General features: G+C 44.0%; 1 protein-coding gene across 2 annotated transcripts in view; it reads right to left on the reverse strand.

Annotated features, from left to right (window-relative positions):
• Window positions 1–1,119: 1,119 nt before the first annotated feature.
• NPY2R (neuropeptide Y receptor Y2) overlaps window positions 1,120–16,580 on the reverse strand; it is a 122,699-nt gene continuing 107,238 nt past the window's right edge. The window contains exons 1-2 of one of the 2 annotated variants that reach the window (XM_068278886.1): window positions 15,627–15,708; window positions 1,120–3,781 (exon numbers count right to left, since the gene is read on the reverse strand). In XM_068278886.1, coding sequence (XP_068134987.1) covers window positions 2,580–3,781; window positions 15,627–15,657 — 1,233 coding nt within the window. In that variant the 5' untranslated portion in view covers window positions 15,658–15,708 and the 3' untranslated portion in view covers window positions 1,120–2,579. Of the gene's footprint in view, window positions 3,782–15,626; window positions 15,709–16,580 lie in introns of those variants that run through there. The other variant, XM_068278887.1, reaches the window with a different exon arrangement.

Here is a 16,580-nt window from a genome sequence, read left to right on the forward strand (position 1 = left end):
ACCTTGGTGATAAACAACCTTGGTACTTCCTCTTTAGCCATTGTTTCTGTCCTGTTGTAGTAAGTTATTTCTTTTGTTCTTATGCTCTGTTCTGGTATGTTATAGTAACAGAGAATTTTAAGAAAGAAAACTTCAGGAGATTAGAAGTAAAATGTGGATATATGATGTAGTATGTGACTGTCACCCTACTGAACAAATATAGTTTGTGCCATGTAACAATATGTTTATGGCTGGCTTAACTATTTGGAGGTCATGTGGCTTGTCATTTTTTGCATGTTTATTTTAGCCATTGTGCTTATAAAAAAAAAAAAAAAAAAAAAAAGTACTTTATTAGTAGGAATAAATTACATTTTACATGCATGTGCCATTTATTTCGAGCTCTGGTACTGAATTAACTGGCAAATCTCTAAAAGTGTCAAACCAAAGTCTCCAGGCACTATTGTTCTATTTGGATCTTATATATCCAAAACAGCAAAAAACAAGATCCTTCTTGAATCTACACCTTGCCAGTTATCTGGTTCCGGACCAGCACAGTTGAAATCTACATCCTGCTTGTGACTGAGCGGATCTGACAATACATAGATTTCAACAATGGTCAACGCGCATTTCCGCCGCTCGCGCCGATCACGTCGCTGTCTCCCTTTCGCAGATCACTCACCCTGCCGTCTATATGGTGGCAGAGCTGGGTGACCCGGTCACAAGCCGATTTCATTGGCTCCTGACCCTGTTATCACTGTAAGCCAATCCCATTGGCTTACAGCAATTGACAGCGTAAGAAGCCAATGAAGGTGGCTTCTGACCTGCTCGCACAGCTCTGCCTTCATAGAGACTGCAGAGAGAGGGACCTGCGGCAGGGAAGAGCGGTGTGATAAGCTGGAATGGCGGACTATTGTGGCAATTTGTTGGTAAGTGTCATTTTAGTGCCCTAGCAGTCTCTGGTCCTTAAGGGGGCAGAGACTGCTGGTATGGAAGTAGTTAAATGAGCAGTTGAAGCTCTGAAAAAAATAAAAAATAAATATATATATATATATATATATATATATATATATATATATATATATATATATTCATTTATAATATTTCCAATCATAATAAAAAATGTATTTTAACAAACATAACCCCTCCCCCCACAAATAAAAATAAAAAATAAAGTTACAGTACATTCTTTTTAAAGTGAACCTAAGTTGACAGGATTATGAATAGTGTTGGTGTGACTTCCTCTGAAAAATGTTGCATTGATCCTCTTCCTCCAATATCTTGTGGACCCTGTGCCAGAATGAGTACATTGATCTGAGGTGTTCTTATGCGTACATGTAAAAACTTTGACGCACGGTAAAGCTGAAATTTCATTTAGTGCATTGGATGTAATAATGTAGTGGTGTAAATGCCTTACGGTTCTGAAATAAATATGTTCGGGTTAAACTTTAAATAACTGTAAAATTTAACTGTGTGTGTGTGTGTGTGTGTGTGTGTGTGGGGGGGGGGGGGGGGGGTGTTAATAGATCAGGCATTTAAATATAAACATCAAATCCAATGGAAATCTATTAAAATGGGACTGATATTTGATGATTTTCTCATTCAAATGGTGAACTTAAAAACATTCTTCAGTTCACAGAGTAAACCTTAATGGGGGGGGGGGGGGGGGGGGATGGGCAGCACTGGCAGGAGTGGTACAAGGCTAAGGCTTCGTCGCTTTGTACTGCAGCAAGCAGTAATACGTTTGTGGGGAGATGAGATGAATAATAGGTGGATCTCTGTTGTCTCTGTACTGTGGTGGTAGAGATTGATAGCAGTGACATTTATCTTTTACCACATCTTAATCTTATATATGAATGCCTAGTTTTATTTTGTAGAGAAAAAATTCCACTATTACAATGTTCTACTCTTCAATGCCCCCTTCTCTTCATCAAAGATCACCATTTAGTAAACCAAGTCCTGTATACAATGGGACACTAAATGCTCGTTCCTCGTTCTGCCAACTTCATTTATCTCAACTAAGAAAAAAGTTTTAGACCTCACACACATCATAACAAGCTGCCACCACTGCTAGATAAATGTCTCAAACTTAGAGGATTTAGCCAAGTTTCATTTTGACCTAAAATGGTTTCTGTCTGAACAGAGCTGCATTTCCATGGTCAATAGTCTCTTATTTCCACAAAGGGGCATTTGGTCTAAGTTGATCTTTTACCAGCTCTGGACTAGCAACGCTGAGGCCAAATCCTATAAAACATTCTCCGCAGTCACATATGGAAAAGAAAAGCTGTCTTTCAGGCACAATATGGGATCATCCGGGGAGAAAACGTTAGGCTTGCGGTTAAACTTCTTTACAGGAAGATAATTAAAGCCACAATGACATTGTTTTTAAAAAGGGCTCTTCCCTCAGGGTCAATTCACACGTTTTCTGTGTTCCAAAACGATAATTCCAAGAACTTACACAAGGCTTTGTTTGCAGCTAATTCTAGGCAAACGGATGTCAAGTGCTCCAAGAAACCAATTTGTAAGATGTAATATTTGTCTTCATGTTAGACATATTTCAGTGCTCAGTAAACATTTTCCTTTGACATTTGATCGCCTAAGCATTACACATTTGTAGGTTGCGTGCAAGCATGCTGATAGTTGCCATTTGGACCATTAACCTCTTTGACTTGTAACTGTTTCTTCTTGGCTTGAAAGGCTACAGAAACTTCAGGGTGTATGGAGTCCATCCTCTGCTCACATTTGAAAGCTGTAAGGAAAGCTGTTCTGTAATTGTTGTTCATCCACCCATAAAGGATTGGGTTGGCAAAAGTAGAGCACATGGCAATGACGTGAAATATGGTGTAAAACAGCTTGTATTCATTCAGGTCCAAAACTTTGCTGTCAATATCACTAGCAAGTTGAAAGGCATGGAATGGCAACCAACAGACTGCAAACACCACAACCACTGTAAGTAACATCTTGGTAGTTTTCCGTCGTCTTTGGTGATAGTGATCATTTCCTCCCCCAGGACTTACATGGTTCTTTAGTTTAGTCCAGATTCTAACATAGGCATATGATATTATAGCTAAAGGTAAAATGTACTGAATTAGAAGCATTGATATGCTGTAAATAGTGCTGTAATTCAGATGGTCTCCTGGCCACCTTTCTAAACAGACCTGTATCTGATAATCATCGGAAATAACAATAAGGGTATACTCCTTGAAGATGGCCAAAGGACTAGCAAGTGCAGCACTACAAGCCCATGTAACACCAATAATCATAAAGCAAATTTTAGTAGAGATCTTGCTCTCCAGATGGTACACAATGCATCGATGTCTGTCAAGGGCAATTACCATAAGTGTGATAGTAGACACTTGAACAGCAAGTCCTTGAGCATAGGTCAACAAATGACACAAGACTGTCCCGAACTTCCATTCATCTAACAGAGTATACACCAATGTAAACGGGAGACATAGAGTGTTCACCATTAAGTCTGACACAGCAAGATTGACAATAAAGTAGTTTGTGACAGTGCGCATGGTTTTGAATTTGATGACAACGTAGATTACTAGGGTGTTGCCTACCACCCCCAACAGAATGATGGAACTGTAGGCCAAGATTAGAATTATCTGGACACCAATGAGCTTTGTACTATCACCCAGTTCGTGTTTAGGAGCCATCTCATTATTAGGCGTAGTTAGCCCTGGGACACGATATGGCAAGGTATTCATCTCCATTTTAATGTCCTCTGTATTATTTTCCTCTTTCTTGAATGCAAGCATTCCACTCTTCATATTGACAACTTCTACATGAATGCAATTTCCTGAGGGGGAAAAACATAAAGAGGCATAATTATAGGTAAGCTAAAAGTCAAGTTTACAAGCATTTTTTTTTTTACAGCTGAGGATGTAGAGGTCAGATTGTAAAGCCCAATCACACTATTGACAACTAGATAATTAAAATTGTTAAAACTTGCTTTACGGAACCGAAGTTGTGACTGGAACAAAGGGCATCATTAATCTCACCTCTCAACAGATCTAAAATATCTTAATGTAATGAAAGCAAACTCACCACAAAAGAAAGAGAAAACTCATTTATAACACAGGAGCCCCGGACCATAATTTCCTACTGATTCAATAAATATTTGCTCAAAGTCAGGTCCGAATATACATGGCCCGGCTTTGTGAGCTGAAAGGCATTACACAGCAGAACCTGAACAAAATGTCTACATGATATTATTTGCATTTTCTATTAGTGCCCGAGTAAACGGAATTAGTCATGGCTACAGTTTATACAGTAAAAATAGCACATCAATCATTCTGCCTTATATTGCATATGCAAATCAAGAGACATTTTACTAATCATATGCTATATCAATGAAAGGCACAACAGTGCTATAATGCCTGGAGACATCCTAATATTACTTTAAAGGACAACTGATGCGAGAGGTATATAAACATACCTCCCAACTTTTTGAGATAAGGAAGAGGGACACTTAAGCCACGCCCTGCCACACCTCTAACCACGCCACCGACCCCTAGTCACACATACCATAAAAATATTCTATAAGAAAAATATGTTGTTTTATCATTCAAAGCACACTGGTTTATCTAGGTTAATTTTCATTCCTTATTTGAAAATAAGAAATGTATCAATTTAAAGGATGTGAATAAAGTTTAGAGCCAATTTAACACATTTCCCGGTAGAAAAAAAAAATGAGGAAGAAAGAGGGACAGTTGGAAGCTATGATATGGACGCTGCCATATTTATTTCCTTATCAACAATTTCAGTTGCCTGGCAGCCCTGCTGATCTATTTTGGCTGCAAAAGTGTCTGAATTACACCAAAAATAGGCATGCAGCTACTATTGTCAGATCTGACAATAATGTTAGAAACACCAGATCTGCACATGCATGTTCAGGTTTCGATGGCTAAAAAGTAGAAGAGGCAGAGGATCAGCAGCAACTAGTATTTATTAAAAAAGTAATTTTAAAGTGAAACTACAAGTTAAAAATTTGCTATATGCAAGTAGTGCTGAAGAAATTGTTCTGCATTTTAATGTTATTTCAAATCATTTTTGAATTTTAAATTTCAGCCAGCTATACATTTCCAGACTCACAGTAACACAAACCACTCTGTTTACAAGACTGGATTTTGCAGTGCCCCGTATAGGCAGCCAACTTGTTTTCCTCTTTCTAAATCAGGAACTGGCTGCACAAAATAGATATTATTTACTAAGCCTGAACTAACTCACTGGGAGCAGTTTTAACACATCAAAACTGACTGATAAAATCACTGTGGAGTTTCTATGCGCTTGCATGCACTAAATAAAAATGTAAGCAAGTTAAAATAAGCTTTATCATTAAATCTAGCAATGTGTAGAGCTCTATATGCTTGGCCATCGCACGAGTGAAGGCAGCAATTGTATTTGCCGGTAATCCTTGTGTACCAGCAACGAGAGCGTGTACAAGGACATGTGCAGACAGGGTCCCTGTAGAGCAGACACAGTGTATGTCGACTTGCGAGTCGGTGAGAATGAAAGTGAGCCGCAGCAGGGGACCGGAGGATCGTTTGGCAATGTGGTGAGCACAGGGCAGCTGCAGGGGGCTGGCAGAAGCCCCAGGTAAATTAAACTTTTTTTTTTTTTTAGATTCTTCAGGTCTGCTTTAAGTCAGGGCATGTGTAGGCTGCCATTTGTATTACTTAAAAAATGCTAAATACCTGACTGACATGCATCAACCACAACACAAGAACTGAAAGGAGGAACAAATGAAAAATTATATCGTATTATACTGTAACATTTTTTTATTATTTGTTACGCAGAAAGAAAACTGTTAGTTCTTGATCTACATGTTAATGTAGAAACACTGCAAATGAACAGGATATCAACCAGAAGCTATAAATTGCATATAGCGCTCGTCTCACCTTGAGAACTACTCATCCAAGAACCAACCATTGAAGAGGGAGCACGGAGCTAATATTAAAGTTTATTTATTGGAAAATTCTAGTTGCAAATGACACAGACTGACAAAACCTATAAAAAACCCCCTTTAAAACCAATTGATCAATTGGACTTGCTGTAAGCATGTGTCCCTAAATAGGAGTGCACATCCTATATGTCTAGGATTCAAAACATGCATGCAAATAATCTTCGGGCCCAGCTTGATCAGAACAACATGACATCCAGTGCAAGGTTAGGATCCGTGTGATCTTCAGTGCTGACCCCCGTGTGCAGCTATGCACGCCTCTATGGATTATCACGCAACCATTACTGACACATATTGATTCGCATGGCAAACCTCAACCGGCTGCTCTGTATGCATGTAATTTGATTTGCTAAACTTTGTCACTCATGTGTACCCTCAAAGGCAGACTGGGGCTCACCACTCGCTTCCTCACTGCACAGACAAGCTGGTGTGGTGTGGGAGTTCCTCCATCCGTAAACCAAGAGGTAGTAAGCATTGGTTTGTCGTTCAGCCGGCTGTTAGTGGTAATCGTCAGACGCCAGGAGGAAGGTTGCGGAGGCACGGTAACAGTAAAAAAGGGCGCAGGAGGCTAGTGGACAAATCGGGCGCCGCCATTCACTCCCATAATAAATATCGTTTAATGGGCGCCCGATAGGAAAAAAGGGCGCCGGAGAAAAATAACGTTTTAAAAGCGGCGCCCGGAGACTTAATGTTTTATTACTGCTTCTCATGATTACACATTATTTAATGATTTATACATTTTTTAATATTATTTTTAAACGAAAAACAGTACAATATTTTTTTCAAACATTATTTTTAAACGAAAAACAGTACAATTTTTATTTTTTTACATTATTTTTAAACGAAAAAAAACGCACAATATGTTTTTGAAACTTTATTAATGCTTATCACAGGGGGGTCTTAGGTTTAGGCACCAATAGGGGGGTCTTAGGTTTAGGCACCAACAGGGGGGTCTTAGGTTTAGGCACCAACAGGGGGGTCTTAGGTTTAGGCACCACCAGGGGGGTCTTAGGTTTAGGCACCAACAGGGGGTCTTAGGTTTAGGCACCAACAGGGGGGTCTTAGGTTTAGGCACCAACAGGGGGGTCTTAGGTTTAGGCACCAACAGGGGGTCTTAGGTTTAGGCACCAACAGGGGGGTCTTAGGTTTAGGCACCAACAGGGGGGTCTTAGGTTTAGGCACCAACAGGGGGGTCTAGGGGTTAGGGGTAGGTACAGGGAGGGTTACTTAGGCACCAACAGGGGGGGTCTTAGGTTTAGGCATCAACAGGGGGGTCTAGGGGTTAGGGGTAGGTACAGGGAGGGTTACTTAGTAATTTTTTTTTTAAACGTTATTATACGTTTCACTATTTAAACGAAAGATTAACGTTTTTACAATTGCCGATTTAATGCACATTATTTAATGATTTATAACTTTATAAAACATTAATTTTAAACGAAATACAGTACAATACATTTTTAAACGTTATCCATGCTTATCGTTTCAAACCCCGCGCCCTTTTTTCCCAGCACCCCTTTTTAACGTACGCCGGGGGAACAGCTCCACACCCACCAAGCAGCGGATTATTTGCATGCATGTTTTGAATCCTAGACATATAGGATGTGCACTCCTATTTAGGGACACATGCTTACAGCAAGTCCAATTGATCAATTGGTTTTAAAGGGGGTTTTTTATAGGTTTTGTCAGTCTGTGTCTTTTTGCAACTAGAATTTTCCAATAAATAAGCTTTAATATTAGCTCCGTGCTCCCTCTTCAATGGTTGGTTCCTACATGTTAATGTGTCAGAAGCAGAAAAATAAGCAAGCGTATGTGCCTTCGTCACATCAAGGTTAGACTATTGCAACGTCCTCTACACAGGCCTGCATAAGAAAGACTTACGCCGCCTGCAATCAGTACAGAATGCCGCCGCAAGGCTGTTAACGAGCCAACCCCGCCATTGCCACATAACACCAACCCTGTGCTCACTCCACTGGCTACCGATAAAATGGAGAATTCTGTTTAAGATTGGCTTACTGACATTCAAATCCTTGCACAATCTGGGCCCTGGATACCTGAAGGACTTGTTGCAATTGCATCACACCCCCCACAATCTTAGATCAAAAGGACGTAACACCTTGGTCACCCCCAGAGCCTTTTGTCATGCTGCCCCTACACTTTGGAACTCCCTGCCACACCCAATCAGGACAGCTCCATCTTCAGTCTGGCATTCATGAACATCTGACTATCTCCTCTGTAACACAACCCAGCCTGCAACCCTGTATTAATCTGAGACACAATGATGCGCTTTGAGTCCTATGGGAGAAAAGCGCTTTACAAATGTTATTGTATTATTGTATCTGAGCAACATTCACATCAGCCCTGGTAATCTGACTCGGTCGCGCCAGTCTGGGTCTTCTGCACAATCACGGATGTCCGTGCATGCGCAGAAGAGGCCGACTGACGCAACTGAGTCAGTTACCGGGGGTGATTGTGGCCGAACGGAGCCACCCGGAAGGACAGCGAGGGAGGCACCGGTGCTCATGGAGCTGGAGGAAGCTCAAGGTAAGTATAATATCTTTCCTATTACTCAGGTACACTTTAAAAAGAAATAAACAGTATATGGAAGCTTCACTTTAGGTTCCATTTAAAGCGTAACGCCTCTTTGAGATGGAGGACTGAACTGTGCGCTTTCCGAGCAGTTTAGCTTCGCATCTGCTGGCACCGAGCTAGCGCCCTGCACAGGCTTAGTTCACTTTTGTGTAAAAATAAAAACAATTTCCTTGTGTGCACGTATAAGCACTGCAAATATTTCCTCACACGTGTCTAAATATAATCCACATTTTCCTTTTCTCGGTCTCTGTTAGTTTTCGCTAAAACAAAATGAAGTATTGCAAGAGTGTATCACCAATTTGCTGTAATAAATTCGCTGCAGCTGTGAGTACACTGACCTGTGTGAATGAAGCACTGACTGAACAGGGAAATAAGAATGCAAATGTGAGAACTTGGACCAGATACATCTACAAACAATGGGCTGTCATTTTTGGCTGCAAGGAAGAGCTATTTATTTTGCAACTCATGGAAACCTGAATGAATCACCTGGAATAAGATACAGCCTGAATGAGTTCATTGAAGCTCTGAGAAAACCTCCAGGAAGTTGAGGAAACATGCATAGGTGGAGATTACTGTTCCTGAAAAAGACACTGCAGGATCATTTAAAGTTCCAAAGATACTGCCAGGGGACAAAAAGTGAAAGCAATAAGATGAGATTCTGATCTTTTTTTTTTCAGTTGGTTTATGAAGTCACCAGTCACATGGTTTCTTTTTAGTTTAGGCTTTCTGATTTAAACAGCTCGGTAAGTGGCTGGGAAAAAAAAAAAGTTTGTATGGTAACTAGCTGTTTCCTGGTTATTTAACTAGCCAACAGAATGCCAGTGTGCAGGGCCGGTTCTAGTAACAAAGGGGCCTCCGGGCAAAAATAACCAAGGGGCCTCCCCGACAGATTCCCCCTCCCAACAGACTCTTCCCCCGTGAGCAAAAAACGGCATGGTCCCTGAGTAGGGTTGCCACCTTTTGACTGAAAAAATACCGGCTTTAGGGTGTGACCTGGAGGTGTGGCCTAAAAGTGGGAGGGGTTTGTTACAACCTTTTTTCATACATAGCACAAGAAAGTTGAATATTTACAGAAATAGAAACAAATGTTAAAGGGATCCTAAAGGCAAGGATCCCTGGGGCTTCTACCAGCCCCCTGCAGCTGTCTTGTGCCTGCCCAGCCACTCACTGATGCTCCGTTTTCCCACCATGGGTCAGTTTCGTGTTTGCCAATTCAGAGTCGGTGGACCACTGCGCCTGTTCAGCTCTGTCCAAGCATGTCCTTCGCATTCCCGTCTGCTATAGCATCCTGCGCAGGACGCTATTGTGGATGGGAATGTGAAGGATACGCGTGGACACAGCTATACAGGCGCAGTGGCCCGCCGACCCTGAGCAGGCAAAAAGGAAACCAACCCCTGGGGGGGGGGGAATGGAGGATCATTGAGGACCGGCAAAGGCACAGGACGGCTGCAGGGGGTAGATGGAAGTCCCAGGTAAGTGAAACTTATTTTTTTCCTTGCCTTTAGGATCCCTTTAAATAGTTTAACGAACACCTGTAAAAAAAAAAAAAAAGCGCTCATGGGCGGTACTTGCCTCTGGAAGAGAAGGCCTCTGAATCCTAAGGCTTCCGCCATCCTCCTCGGGCAGCCTGATCCTGCGCTGGGACCCCCGGACAAAAGAAAACAAAAACAATCCACGTTGCCATTTTGCGCAGGAGCAGTAGCAGCTTCCCACTTGGGCTCTGGCGAAAATAGCTAAGCCTCTACTGCATGAGCAGAGCGGGAAACTGCTAGTGTACATGCGCCAATAAGCAGGCAACAAGGAGATCTTGGGGGGAGGTCCTAGCTTTGGAACGCCCCTGCCGAGGACAGGGGAACCCTCATTAGGATCCAGAGGCTTCCCTTTATGAGGTAAATAACCCCAGGGGCACTTTTTTCCCTACAGGCACACTTTAAAAGTGCCCATTAATTATACAATTCCACAGCTGATCAATCATTTCCAATGATAATCAATCGGAAACAATCGGTTGTGCCCATTATCGACCGAATTACTGGTAGCTAAGTCGATCAGATTAATTGAATCGACCCGCTTTTCGGATTGATCCCAATGTAATTGGCTAGCAGGAATTTGGCCATTAATGGGCATGACCAATCGTTTCTGACTGATTACTGTGGAAATGATCGATCAGCCACAGAATTGTATCATTAATTGATACATGTACCTGAGATCTCGGAAGAAGATTTTATACTCACCTGGGGCTTCCTCCAGTCCCATGAGCACCGCAACGTCCCTCAACATACTCCCAAGTGCCTCCATTAGGCCGCAATCAGCCCCAGTAATCTGGCTCAGTCGCATCAGTCGGCTCTTCTGCGCACACACACGGAGGGGCTGCACATACACAGAAGACCCAACTTGCCGCGACTGAGCCAGTTACTGGGGCTGATTGCAGCTGAACGGAGGCACCCAGGAGGACAGCGAGTGTTATGGGGCTGGAGGTAGCCCCGGGTGAGTATAAAATCTTCCTATTCTGAGATCTCAGGTACACTTTAAAAAGTACCTAAACCGTTTGAACTAAAATGAGATTCTCTCACCTTCTCCCACCAGCAGCCTGCAGACGGTCCTCTATTACCCCGCTGCAGGTTAGTTTAGTTTTTGCCGACTTTTTTGCCGCAATAGAAGGGGAACGTGAAGAAGGATACGCGTGGCCAGGGCTGCGCAGGTGCAGTGGCCTGCTGACTTTTAGTCAGTAAAAACGAAAATAACCCGCGGTGGGGGAACAGAGGATCGTTGAGGACCAGTGTGGGACAGGACGGCTGCAGGGGGCTGGGCGAAGCCCCAGGTAAGTGAATCTCATTTTAATTCAAAAGGTTTAGTTTCCCTTTAAAAGTCTGGAAGGGAGGATAGGGGCTGATGGAGGGTTGGAGAGAGAGAGAGGGTGTAAAGACAGAGAAAGTGACTGTATGTGTCCACTCTACCTGCTGGACAGGGTCAGGTCATTTGGATGCTCCTGTCTCCCTGCTGTCACACAGCATAAGCTGTGACAAGTCGTCTGGACCCCTCTCCTCACTTCTGCCTGCTGCCTGGGACAGTGTCTCTTGAAGTTTGGCTGGCTGTGTCTCCTTCTCTCTTTCTACTGGAGTCCTGGCTCTCCATGTGTTGTCTGGGGGTTGGGCTCTGCAGAAATTTCCAGCCTCTCCCTCTCTCTCCTCTCTGTCTGTCTGATGTCCTTTGCTGAGCTGCTCTGACTGTTGGTGTCTCTCTCTCTCTCTCTCTCTCTCTCTCTCTCTCTCTCCGTGGCTCAGGCTCAGCAGCCTGCTGGCAAGTGACTCCTCCAGACCTCCATACACTCCCCAGTGACTGTGACACACTCAGCTGAACAAGCTGGCTGCTTGTGTGAGGCAAGCTGAGATGAGTGGCAATTATTCAGGTCATGTGCTCTGCTGCAGCTGCTCTGAGGCAGCTCTCTCTCACTGTCACCAAGTCCTGGCTCCTCCTCCTCCTATAGTCCTCAGCAGCGCGGGGAAAATACAGCCACTCCCGTGATTGGCTGGCAGTACGTGACCAGCCAATGCGAGAGAAGAGAGGAGGGAATTGTGTGAGGGTGATCAGCCTGGGGCTATTTTTTCCGGCAAATGAGGTGCCGGAAATAATTGAATACCGGTGTCCGGCTTTTTAGCTGTATTTCCGGCCAGGCCGGCCAGATTCCGGCCGGGTGGCAACCCTATCCCTGAGCGAGTTACAACCCTACCCTTAGATCACCCCCCCAATTGAACTGTGCTCCCCAAGCCACCTGCAATGTCTCCTGATGGGTACACTTCTCTGTCAATCCATGGCTTCATGCACTCCCTGACTTCATCCATCACTGGCCACATCTTCTCTGTGACCCATGATACGTTATTACATAAGAATATGCCGCAGGGTCAAGGAGGAGAGGCGCCACTGCAAGAGGAGCGTGCCCGCTGGGACAGGTAAGGCGCTACCATTCCAAAGACATTGCAGGTTCAAGTTGGAGGGCACTTTAGGGACCCTACAAGCTCTGCGGCCCCAGGGCAATTGCCCCTTTGCATCTATGGAAGCAGCGTCAGTGCCCGTGTGAAGTGGCCTATCAAGAAAAAGCCACACTTTCATTTTCAGCATATTTCATATTCGCTTTGGCATGCACGCTTCAATGAATAGGTTTTTGTTGCCCAGCAACGCCACATACAGGAAGTGACATCTGCCTACATCCTGTATGCATCTGACGTTACTAAGCAACGCTCACTGCCTCTTCATTGCAGGTCGCCACAAATTTGAGGTGTGAATCCTGCCAGGCAGTGCAACACAGGATGTGGACTTTCTGGTGGAGGTAACCTGGAGGCAGCAGAAGAGATAAAGCGGCGGCAGGGGGTTTATTTAATGTACTTTAAAGTGTTTTTAAACGACTAATAACAGTTTATACAATACTGAAACATAACAACAAAAATATGTAATAAAAAAAGCCATTATTGTATATCTTGTACATGAGGAAAACTTTGTACTGTATCTATGAAACAGTGTAAAGGGGCCCATACACCTAATGATTTTCCCGCCGATATACAGCCGTTTCGATCACAGTGATCGAAACGGCTGTGAAATCGCCGCGCACACCGCTGACAGAACGATGGATTTCGGTCCGAAATCCATCGTTCCCGTCAACTCCCGTCGATCCATCCATGCGGAAGATTTTTTTCGAGCGCCGGCGGGTCGGGAGTGTGTCGATAGCGGCGTTCGAATGCCCGACGACCGACGCAATACATTACCTGTTCCGCCGCCGCGAGTCCCACTGTCACCGCTGCTCTGCCCTCTACTGTTTAAACTTCCTGCCGGGCAGGAAGAAGTGAAGCATGCCGGAGACCAGAGCAGACCAGCGCGGAGACGGAGCAGCGGTGTCCAGGGGACTCGCACCAGCGGAACAGGTAATGCATACGGGGCGGGGAGCAGCGGCAGCACCACCACCACAGATTGTGAATGGTTTCAGGCTGAAATCGGTTCACAATCTGTTTGCAGTAAAGGTAGCCATACGATCCCTCTCTGATCAGATTCGATCAGAGAGGGATCTATCTGTTGGTCGAATCTGATGGCTAATCGACCAGTGTATGGCCACCTTTACTTGAGTCGTTTGTAAGTAGGAGATTGTCTGTGCACACAATAACACATGGCAAATAGAGATAAGGGGCAGTTCTAGCTTATCTTTGTTCTGCTTTGTTTAGTTTACCCCCTTTTACCAATCCAAAATTTTCTATAGTCCCTTTTTCTTTCTTTCTTTTTTTTTGTTACAGCTGATAGCTATCCTGCATTAGATCTGCAGTGTGTCTGCACAGCTGAGTGATCAAATTACAACTTGTGCTTAGTCACAAATGGGGGGGGGGGGGGGATTAGACAGGCTAAACTCTCTAAACACATATTTGTGCATTTCTATATGTTTCTTTTCTGTCAAGCGTCCAGGCCCACCTTAAATATCATTGTCGTACTGAATCCTGCATTTCATGGTTTTACTTATCTTTTGAATTGCTTATCTGTCACTTGCTGACAGCTCAAGTTCAGCGGAATCAAAGTAAACCCTTTGAAGTGATATAAGTCTACTGTTATGATGATACTCCCCTACCCTTCAGTTCCTATACCCTCATTAAGCAATAAATTATATAAAAAAATAAAAATAAAAAATACATGAATACCATCACCAGATGCTTTGATATTGAATTAATTTCCCAAGTCTTTTACATGCAGTGTTTTACAGTTACCCCAGGGGTAACCTTGAGATTAACAACCTTCAACACTACATTGGTGTGTTTAGTCTTAATGGCCTATGGTTTTGCTTCATTTGTCTCTTGGTATGCATAGTTTATCTTTGGAATAACTTAGGACGTGTACTTTTGTTCAAAATGTATGTTTGCTAAATTTATTGAACCATGACTTACTGTAATCAGAGGTCAGAAAATTATTACTGGTTCCATATTGCCTTGATTTGCTGGAGGCCAATATTCAGGAACGCTTGGTACCAAAATACAGTATCTCCACTGTTTGTAATTCCTGAAAATACGAATGAAACTTTCCCATAGCATAGCAACTCATTTTATGCTGTGCATTCCCATCCTTTGCCTAAGGGCTGATCACACTTTCAATGTGTCTGCATTTTTTTTAACCACTTGAGGGCCGTAGGCTTACACCCCCTAGTGACCAGGATATTTTTTACAATTTAGGCCACTGCAGTTTTAAGGCCTTGCTGCAGGGCCATACAACTCAGCACACAAGTGATCTCCCCCTTTTCTGCCCACCAACAGAGATCTATGTTGGTGGGCTCTGATCGCCCCTGAAGTGTTTTCGTTTATTACAAATATTTGTTTCATTTTTTAATAAATATTGCTATTTTTTTCTATTTTTGTAAACCTCCCTCCCTCCGCCAGCCAATCAACACAATCGGCTCTCATAGACATCAGCCTATGAGAGCCGATCGCTCTCTTACCTCCCAGGGGGACAGCTGTGCCACATGGCTGTCCCCAGTACAGCATTGCTGTAGATCTCAGCATTGTAACATGTAAATAGACGGCAATTTCACCATCTAACAGTCTCTTAGCGGCTATTGCCACTGGGAGACTGATGACGGAGCAAAGCTCCGCCATTCAAGTGGAGATGCGCATTTATCAGCGCACCCGATCTCCTGCAAAGCCCTGCCCCAGGACTTGACGCAAATTGTCTTTAGGCGGTCCTGGGGCTGCCACCACGTTCACAGCCATCAGCGTTACGTGCTCTTTAGGTAGTTCACACTTGCATTTTCTCATATGGGCACACTGTTTCCACGTGGGCTCACATTTTCGGCTGATATCAATAACATTAAAACCTGAGTGTGTGTGTGTGTATATATAGAGTGTGAGAGTGTGAGAGTGTGAGAGTGTGAGAGTGTGAGAGTGTGAGAGTGAGAGTGTGTGTGTGTGTGTGTGTGTGTGTGTGTGTGTGTGTGTGTGTGTGTGTGTGTTGGGGGGAGGGGAATAAAAGCCACTAAGTTATCATGTTTCTGGCTCCGGTCATTCATTAGGGAAGTTGCTATGGAAACACAACTTTTGGCATGTTTGTCTGCAAATTGCCTGGCTTCTAATACCTTTATCCATAGACCCTGAACAATATCGCATATCAAATGTTTGACTGAAGATTGACTAGATTTGCCACATGCTTGTTTCAGGTGAGGCTTGTGAGTCACACACTGCTGATGCATTAAAGATCAGCAGGGCTGCCAGGCAACTGGTATTGTTTAAAAGGAATTAATTATGGCAGCCTCCATACTGTATCCCTCTTGCTTCAGGTGTCCTTTTAATGCAGTAAATGATTCTTTAGTCAATTCATTAAAAGCTCTATTAACCTCACTTACCTCAGGATTTCTGCCCCAAACTTTAAGCTGCCTTTAATAAACTGTATCTCCTTCATGAAAGAAAAGCAGTTCTAATCCACCTGCACAACAAGTGCCACCAGGGCCGGATTTGTACTCTTTACCGCCCAAGGCCACTGTCACCAGCTGCCCCCCCTTCAGTATAGGTAGCGAGATGACCCCTCCCCCCTTCCCTCGCAGTATAGGTAGCCAGGTGCCCCCCCCCCTTCCAATTAGTACAGGTAGCCTGATGACACCACCAGTATATGTAGCCAGATGATCCCTCCCCCCTCTCCCTCCAGTATAGGTAGCCAAATGACTCCCTTAATCCCTCCCCCCCCCCCCCCCCCCACACCCTTCAGTATAGGTAGCCAGCTCACCTTCACACCGCAGCAGCCATCAGTGTCACTCATTTCTCCGCTCGTCTTCAGTGCAGAAGCTTCCTCTTCCTTTCCGTCTCCAATGCTGCCTAAGTCCATAGCCACCGGCCACAATGCAAACGTGCACAGAGAGCAAGGTGGTTGCTGCACAGGCAGCTAGCACCAGAGTACCCCAGTCAGGCACTCGCCTGATCTCCCTGCATTGCAGCATTTGCAAGCTTGCAAATACTGCACCAATTTAACCTGCTGCTTTGGTGCCCTTGCTGCTGTGGTGCCCTAGGCCATGGCCTAGGTGGCCTTGCCCTAAATC

The sequence above is a fragment of the Hyperolius riggenbachi genome, chromosome 1 (assembly GCF_040937935.1).
Source record: "Hyperolius riggenbachi isolate aHypRig1 chromosome 1, aHypRig1.pri, whole genome shotgun sequence".
In the NCBI taxonomy this organism is placed as follows: Eukaryota; Metazoa; Chordata; class Amphibia; order Anura; family Hyperoliidae; genus Hyperolius; species Hyperolius riggenbachi.